General features: G+C 32.0%; 1 protein-coding gene across 1 annotated transcript in view; it reads right to left on the bottom strand.

Annotated features, from left to right (window-relative positions):
* The window catches only part of LOC137616003 (caldesmon-like), a 129,205-nt gene that overhangs the window by 66,028 nt on the left and 53,177 nt on the right, over positions 1–10,000 (bottom strand). Inside the window, exon 2 of the mRNA XM_068345683.1 lies at positions 3,186–3,247. Coding sequence (XP_068201784.1) covers positions 3,186–3,247 — 62 coding nt within the window. The remainder of the gene's footprint in view (positions 1–3,185; positions 3,248–10,000) is intronic.

The following is a 10,000-nucleotide window of genomic DNA, read 5'->3' as shown; positions in this document are numbered from 1 at the left end:
AAGAGCAGAAAAGAAGTCTCTGTACTGTCATGATAAATAAATTAGATTCAGAATAAGGGGAAAACTATAAAAATATCGACATTATACTGAAATAAAAAATAACTATATTATTAAAGAAAAAAAAGATATTAACAAAACAAGATATTAACAAGACTCCCATGCAAATCCAAAAAAAAAAAAAAAAAAATAGACTGTGCATTCAAGGAAATAGCCTCAGGGCAGAGCATAAAAAAAAACTTATCTTAAAAAGGATAATAATTTGAGATGAAAGGAGTCTTGATAATAATAAAGAGGATTCTGTAATGGAATTATAAAAAGCGAAAGACGAAATGGACAAGAAGGGTAATCGGTGTAAAATTGAAGAATGGCTAATAAGGAGAAAGGGGAGATGAATAATAAGGGAAAAGGGATAAAGCGGACATATAAAAAGCAATTTAGGAAAAATGCTTCGTGTAAGGAGAAATTAGCGATGTCTGAAAGGAAAATAATGTCTTTTTATTGTTTATATATGAAATTATCTGTTTTAATGTTGTTAATGTTTTTTAAATATTTGATTTTAATTATTCATTACTTCTTATATCGTTTATTTATTTTGTTATTTGCTTTCCTCACTGGGCAATTTTTCCCTGTTGGAGCCTATGGTCTTATAGCATCTTGCTTTCCTAACTAGGGTTGTAGCTTGGCTCTTAACAACAACAACAACAATAGTAATAATAATAATAATAATAATAATAATAATAATAATAATAATAATGGTTATGGAAACTGACTTGTAATTGTTCGAGGATATAGGGAAGATAGCAGATATGCAATACTCTTTTAACTTATATGAACTCAAATAATTGTCGGTGTTTCGAAGGAATGAATTATATAATGGTATATCTGCTGAGTCATCAGCGACCATTGCTTGACCCTCCCTAGTCCTAGTTTTGGTGGAGAGGTGGCTTGGGCGCTGATCATTTGTGATGGTCAGTGTGTAGAGCATTGTGCTGCTCGCTTGGGTAATGTCACTGTCCCTTGCCTCTGCCATTCGTGAGCGGCCTTTAAACAACCCCCCCCCCCAAAAAAAAAAAAGAGAGAAAAGAAATGATAATTAGGACAATGTTTTCAAGCTTTCCCACTTCAATAACCAAAAGAAATAATAATAGTTAACAAAGAAAAGGCTTTAAACAACTTCAAAAAAATAAAAAAAGAGAAAACAAATAATAATTAGGAAATATTTTCAAGCTTTCTCACTTCAATAACCGAAAGAAAAATACTAGTAAACATGATAAAGAAAAAAGCTATATCGAGTCAGCATTAAAACTGAAGAAAGGAAGCTCTGATTCAATGATAACTTTCGGTACGTTGAAACCAAAGAAAATCTTGATTCGAATCTGAATGAACCAGATGATTGAATGTTTGTGGATCAATACCTAATCTGTAGACAAGCGTTTTATCGGAAATTCGGGATTATCTCGTAGGTTCGTGTTTGCCCTTTCCAGCTTATCCAAATAAGGAAGCAAATCTCAATTGTGTGATGCAAGAGATGTGTATATCTTTCGTCTTCAGTTATATAGTAATTCATTTTTTTTCTAGATAAAATTATGTAGGACGAATCTTAAAACTATTACGGTAGTCATGAAACTAATTGAACAGAAAGTCAAGATGTTAAAAATGAAATTAATTAGTTAATGATGAAATTAATTAAAAAAGTCAAGAAGTTGAAAATGAGATTTATTAAAATATCAAGAAGTTGAAAAGAAAATGACTTAATAAATCAAGAATTTAAAAATGAAATTAGTTAAAAAATCAAGATGTTAAAAATGAAATTAATTAAAAAAATCAAGAAATTAAAGATGAAATTAATTAAAAAAGTCAAGAAGTTGAAAATGAGATTTATTAAAATATCAAGAAGTTGAAAAGAAAATGAATTAATAAATCAAGAATTTGAAAATGAAATTAGTTAAAAAATCAAGATGTTAAAAATGAAATTAATTAAAAAATCAAGAAGTTAAAGATGAAAATTAAAACAGTCAAGAAGTTAGACATGAGATTAATTAAAATATCAACAAGTTAAAAAGTAAATTAATTAATAAATCAAGAATTTAAAAATGAAATTAGTTAAGAAATCAAGAAGTTAGATATGAAATTGATTAAGTTAAGAATGAACTTAGTTAGAAATGAAGAATTTAGAAATGAAATTAATTAAAAAAGCAAGAAGTTAAAAATTACATTAATTAAAAGAAATAGCCTTCTAGAATGTATTATTAATATATATACTAGAATATATATTGATATATTAGAATATATTGTTAATATACTTCCAAGTTATATACGATGAATGCATGGATTAAAAAAAGTTCCAAGGGATTATGCAAATTCATTCTAAAGAAAATGTTCCAAGTCTCATTGAGTGCAATTAGTATGTTCATAAGTATTCCGAATGGTGAAGTGAGACTTTAAAGCGAATCCATTAACTATTCGTTTTACGTAATTTACAAAACGCGATTAGCGCTGTGTACTTAAAGTTTTTTTTTTCTTTTGTTTTTTTTCTTTTACAAGATTTTGAAGAGTTTGGGGAGAATTAGGAGGGGAGAATGAGGAGGAGGAGGAAAAGGAGAAGGAGAAGGAGGAAGAAAAGGAAGAGGAAGAAGAAGAGAAGAAGGGAGCGTTTTATTTTATTTTACAAGATTTGAAGTTTGAGAACTAGTGAGGGATGAGGATGGGATATGAGGAGGAGAAGGGTGAGGAAGAGGAAGAGAATGAAGAATAGGAGGAGAAGGACAAGGAGGGGAAAGGAAAAGAAGAAAGAGGAAGAGGAAGAAGTAGAAGAAAGGAGTCAGAAAGGGAGTTTTTTTTTTTACAAGACCTAAAGTTTGAGGAGGGAGGGAAGAAAAAGGGATGTGAGGAGGAGACGGATGAGGAAGAGGAAGAGAAAGAAGAGTAGGAGAAGAATGAAGAAGAAAAGGAAGTAGAAGAAGTAGAAGAGAAAGAGGAAGGGAGTGAGTTTTTTTTCTTACAAGACTTGAAGTTTGAGGAAGGATGGATAAGGTGGGGATATGAGGAGGAGACGAATGAGGAAGAGAAAGAAAAAAAGAAAGAGGAAAAAGAAGGAGAGGAGGAGGAGGAGAGGGAGGGACCCCGATTGAAATTCTCCTTTAATTATGGCCTCTGGACATATTTCCTCAGATGGAAGAACTCACGAGAGTGTAATATCCTTTGCGTCCTTTTGATTGCGCCTACGACATCCAGGATGGGCGGATTTCTGTGAGGATTTCTCAAAAAGTTAAGAAATGTTTCAGAGACCACTCAAAAGGCACAAAAAAAAAAAAGAGGAAATTTTTTTTATAATAAATGAATAAACATTTGACTTCTTGTTATGTTTAGAAAATGATTTTATTGGTTTCTGTTTATTGCATGATTAGATACAATTCCCCTCAAAAAATAGATCTCTTAATATTGATATAAGTCCAAAAGAAATTTAAGTAAAAATGGATGTTTTTATAAAGTACAAAATCCCATAACTACATCGTGATCTATATAAAAATCAATAGGGTAATATTTGTATAAGACAGGGTGAAAACACACACACGTGCGCATATATATATATATATATATATATATATATATATATATATATATATATATATATATATATATATATATACTGTATATATATACATACATATATATATATAAATATATATATATATATATATATATATATATATATATATATATATATATATACACACATATATATATTCCTTAAGATTTGTATGCCATAATAAAAACCCTCGTAACAAACTACGAATTTAAGCTTGAAATTTTGTACCTGTTATTCTGGGACATAACATAACTTTAGTCTTTATTTTAAGCTGATGTTCACTTCCCCTCGAATGTATTATGGAAGCCTTTAAGTAATTACTGCTTAACGAGAGAGAGAGAGAGAGAGAGAGAGAGAGAGAGAGAGAGAGAGAGAGAGAGAGAGAGAGAGAGAGAGAGAGAGAGAGCAATCCTCTTGAGATTTAATTGATATCAGAGAGCGGAGAAAATGAAAGACGTTCGTTATATCCCCCCAAATATGATCGTTTTCATAATGTAATATTTTCTGTAAATTGTCGGGAAAATTTCATAAGTGGACAAAGTTAACAACTGAACGAGGGGAATGAGATTCAAGTTAGAGAAAGCAAGAAGTTATCAAAGGGGGAGGGATGACATAATCACATACGCAGACGAATATGGTATGAAAGAATAATTATATTTCGATACAGATGAAGTAACCCGAAAGTTGCTTGATCTCTGTGATTTAATTTATGAAAGTTATGTTAGTATTATATTAAAACTGGAAAGATATCGTATTATAATTACTTTAATGTATTGAAATATGGATAAAAATGTATTCCCTGTTGAGTGAAATAAAAGGTTTCTTAACTTGCTATCATTAAAATTGATAGTAAGAATGGTCTTAAGTGTTGTACTACTCACTTTGCAATAGTTGTTAATTGATTTTTGTAGCAGAGTTGAATGTTGTTACTTATTTTTCTTAATATATATATATATATATATATATATATATATATATATATATATATATATATATGTGTGTGTGTGTGTGTGTGTGTATATATATATACATATGTATATATATATACTGTGTATATATATGAATATATATATGTATATATATATATATATATATATATTTATATATATATATATATATATATATATATATGTGTGTGTGTGTGTGTGTGTGTGTGTATGTAATATATATATGTATATGTATATATATGTATGTATATACATTATGTATATATATATATATATATATATATATATATATATATATATTTATTATTCATATATATACAATACAGGTAAACAGATATAAAAACATAGACTTCATATTGTAAATGTAAAACAGATTTAAAGGCCAAAAAAATAGTTTCCAACCCTGATAACTAAAGCAAAAATCGGAAATTGAATTGATGAAAATCCCTCTGTAAACCTATATATCCGTCATTAACCCCCAAAATTCAGCCATGTTGGCAACACTGCCAACAGAATGCTTCAAAAGGGCGCAAAAAAAAAAAAAAATAGTCTGGTGGGAGGTAATAAGTATCAATGTTTCACAGAAAATCCCTGGTATGAAGTTTATTACTTAGCTATAAGAAATATACTTTGGTGGCCGAGCTGGTAATGTCCCTGACTGGTGAACGCCAGACCTGGGGTTAGAGTCCCCTTCAAACTCGTTAGTTCCGTTAGGTGCTGCAACCTTACCATTCTTGTGAGCTAAGGATGGGAGTTTTGATGAAGCTTATAGGTCTATTTGCCTGGCCACCTTTGGTCCTAGCTTGGGTGGAGAGGGGGCTTGGTCGCTAGCCATATGTATATAAATGATCAGTCTCTAGGGCATTGTCCTGCTCGATAGGGTAGCGCCAATGTCCCTTTCCGTCTGCCATTCATGAGCGGCCTTTAAACCTTTAAGCAAGTAATGAGACAACTATATAAGTAAGAATACTGTGAGATTGATAAATGTAGCGCGTAATGAAATTTCTGGCAAGTAATAAACCGCGGCGCTGTTGTTTCACTATAGGGGGAGCTACGCTTTTCAAAACATCTGAACTGTATCCTAATATGATTAAATGAAATACTTTCTCAGCGGTACAAACTTATAAGCTTGGAGGGAGTTTCTTGGTATGTATCATCAAGTGACTGTATTGTGAGAATCTTTATTAGAAAGTCTTCTACATAGGTTAGATGTTTATTTGGACGCCTTATGAATTTATGCTCTCTACTGATTACCTCTCTAGTTTATTATTTATTTGTTTTGCTTACCTTATGTGTTCTTTTTACGCCATAGTGATATTATCATATACATTATTTGATTTTAATTATATTTATATGTATATAAATTTATATATGTATGTATATATAAATATATATATATATATATATATATATATATATATATATATATATATATATAACACTAGGTTAAGAAAAATTTGGAAATCAAATCTCCTGAAATTACACACTCACACACACGCACATACACACACACACACACACACACATATATATATATATATATATATATATATATATATATATATATATATATATATATATATGTATGTTCATGTATATATATGTGTATATAAATACTGTATATATATACATAAATATATATATATATATATATATATATATATATATATATATATATACATATATATATATATATTTATGTGTGTGTGTATGTGTGTGTAGACTATAGCAATTGCACGCCAATCGATGTGAACTCCTATAACATGCAGCAGATTTTTTTTTTTTTTTACATTATATAACAGCTTTCTACTTTATCATCCGAGGAGATGAAATTACACGGAACTTTATACAGGAGATAAAGTCTGGAGAACACTTGGAAACTTTTCTTTATACAAGTGGGGTTATTCCTCTCGCATCTATTCTTAATCCGAATTTCTCTTACAAACTTTGAACTCCCAAAGTTTGGAACAGTTCGCCTGGTGAAGGTATATGTGAAGTAATGTGGAAAGAAGGACAATATAAAAACTGTGATAATTCCATCCTGTTCGTAATACTAGAGATGCAGTTCATTCTAGTAATCAGGCTTTCGCCATCATGAGGCTCAATACTATACAGTACTCTAGAAGTTTTATTCCAGCTGTGATCAAGCTGTGGAGTGATCTTCCTAATCGGGTGGTTGAATCAGTAGGACGTAGAAAGTTCAAACTTGCAGCAAAATATTTTAATGTTGGCTGGCATAAGTCTTTTTAAAGTTTATATATGAAATATCTGTTTTAATGTTGTTAATGTTTTTGAAATATTTTTTGTTCATTACTTATTTCGTTTATTTATTTCCTTGTTTCCTTTCCTCACTGGGCTATTTTTCCCTGTTGGAGCCCTTGGGCTTATGGCAACTTGCTTTTCACTCTAGGGTTGAAGCTTAGCTAATAATAATAATAATAATAATAATAATAATAATGCTCTAGCTTATATACGGAAATATGCGTACTAAACAATAGAACTAAAGGAAAATCAGTTTGTTCAAAGAATATTTTCAAAGAATAATAGTGTAAAGTGAACAATAAAGATGAAATTCATATTGTTTATCAACAGACAATGCTGTATTTAAATAACCTTAACGTCAGAATGGTTCTGGTATAAAGGTGTTATTCACATTGAATCTCTACCCAACCATATCGATGCAGTTTTCTTTTCCGATTTACCATTTTTATCGTAATTTTAATAAGGTTGAGCTATAGACTTAAATTTCTTAGGCCTACATGGCTGAGGACTATGAAGCGCGTTGTAGGAGATGATGAATGGAGAAGTATTGAATTAAAAGCTCGATATATATATATATATATATATATATATATATATATATATATATATATATATATATATATATATGTATATATCTATATCTATATACATACTCATATATATACTATATATAATTATATATACATACATACATACACACACACACACACATATATAACGTGATGCCATCCCTAGGGCCAGGGGAATGGCGGTGTATATTAGGACCGAGTACCCTGCTTCTCATAAGTCCTGCTATCAATGTGGATGTCATGAGATTCAGGTAATAAAAGTTTGTGGCAGGCATAACAACTTTTATTTGTGTTCGATCTACCGGAATCCAGACATAGATGATTCTATCTTCGATTGTCTTCTTACCATTATGGCTAAGATACAAGAAGATGATAGAAAGGCTTCTTTTGTCTTTGTTGGTGATTTTAATGCTCACCATAGGGAGTGGTTAAGTTCTATCTCTCCTACCGATCGCCATGGCTTAAGAGCTTTAGACTTTGCCTCTGAATCAGGCTGTGTGCAAATCATAAATGAAGCTACTCACAGGTCTGGTAATTGCTTGGACCTCGTATACACTGACTCCCCTGGCGTTATAACTAGTAAGGTTGGTTCTCCAGTCGGGACATCTGATCATGCCTTGATTTCATTATTAGTGAAGACTGAGCAGCCTGTCCCTGATATATCATATTATTGTAAAATTTATATGAAATCCCAAGCAGACTGGAATGGGATTTTACATGATCTTTTGTGCTTGAATTGGTCACAATTATATAATAGTGTAGATCCTGTTGTCCCTTTGAATGAGAATCTAGTCAACATAATTGATAGGCGTATACCTTCTCGTGTGCTAAGGTACCGAGTGAAGGACAAACCGTGGTTCAATGATGATTGTAGACGTGCTTATTTGGAGAAACAGGAGGCCTATCATCTTTGGAAGGGTAACAGATCAGATTTGACCTGGAACAACTATACTCAGCTTCGAGCTTTTGCTCAGAGAGTTTATGCCTCAACTGAAAAGGAGTTCAATTTAACCATAAAAGAAACACTTTCTGGTACAACTCAGGAACATAAATGGTGGTCTACCCTTAAATCTGCACTCTTTGGTGTAGATGCAACAGTTCCTCCTTTACTTAAACCAGATGGCTCAGTCACTCACTGTCCAAAGGAAAAGGCAACCCTTTTGGCTGATGTTTTTGACAGTAAACAGAGTAATGAAAAACTTGAACTTCCTCATTCCTGTTTTCCTGAGGCTAAACTAACTAGTTTAGCTTTTCGATCTCGTGAGATTAAAGCTCTGTTGATGGACTCTGATGCTTATGGAGGTGTAGACCCAAATGGTATTTTTCCTTTGTTTTTTATAAAGACAGCAGATTTCTTAGCTCCAAAGTTATCTGTTATTTTGCGCAAGTTAGCAAGAAGAGGAGCTTTTAGCACTAGTTGGAGAATTGGTAATGTTACTCCTCTATGTAAATGTGTTTGTGGTAGCTCAAGTCCCACTGATTACCGCCCAATTTCCATAACTCCCATATTATCTAAAGTTTTTGAACGTCTTCTGGCAAAACGTCTTAATAGGTTTGCTGAAGGTAATCATCTACTCCCTAGTTTGCAATTTGGTTTTCGTAAAGGCCTTGGAGCATGTGATGCCCTTCTTACAATCTCCAATGCAGTACAGAAATCCCTTGATTGTGGTCGGGAAGTTCGTATGATTGGCCTTGATTTTAGTGCTGCCTTTGACCGTGTTAATCATGAGGCCCTTGTTTTCAAACTGAAACAGTTGGGAGTGGGTGGGTCGTTTCTTAGCATTATTATTGATTTTTTAAGTAATAGATCTCAAAGAGTTGTTGTTGATGGGCACTATAGTGATTATAGGAATGTGATATCCGGTGTTCCACAGGGTAGTGTTCTTGGCCCATTACTTTTCATACTATATACACATGACATGTGGTTTGGCCTAGAAAACAAGCTTGTTGCATATGCAGATGATGCTACTCTCTTTGCATCAATTCCATCCCCTGAATGTAGATCTAGGGTTGGTGAATCCCTTAATAGAGATTTAGCTAGAATTAGTGCATGGTGCAAATTATGGGGTATGAAGTTGAATCCTAACAAAACTCAAAGTATGATTGTAAGTAGGTCAAGGACGATGGCTCCTCAACATCCGGATCTCAGTATTGATAATGTTTCTTTAAATATGTATGACTCTTTCAAAATTTTAGGTGTGATTCTCGACAGTAAATTTACTTTTGAGAAACATATAAGGTCTGTGTCTTCTTCAATTTCACAAAAAAATAGGCTTATTGAGAAAGTCTTTCAAGATTTTCGGTGATCAATATATTCTGAAGAAGTGTTTTAATTCTTTCATTCTACCTTGTTTTGAGTATTGTTCTCCTGTCTGGTCTTCAGCTGCTGATTCTCATCTTAATTTGTTGGACAGAAACTTACGGTCTATTAAATTTCTTATTCCTGATCTAGATATTAATCTCTGGCACCGTCGTTCAATTAGTTTATTATGCATGTTGCATAAGATTTTTCATAACTCTGACCATCCTTTACATTCAGATCTCCCTGGACAATTCTATCCTGTTCGTAATACTAGGCAGGCAGTTAATTCTAATAGCCAGGCCTTCTCCATCACGAGGCTCAATACTACGCA

This window comes from Palaemon carinicauda, chromosome 22 (genome assembly GCF_036898095.1).
Source record: "Palaemon carinicauda isolate YSFRI2023 chromosome 22, ASM3689809v2, whole genome shotgun sequence".
Classification (NCBI taxonomy): Eukaryota; Metazoa; Arthropoda; class Malacostraca; order Decapoda; family Palaemonidae; genus Palaemon; species Palaemon carinicauda.
Note: the sequence above shows the minus strand (reverse complement) of the source record. Positions and strands in the feature narration are given on the sequence as shown.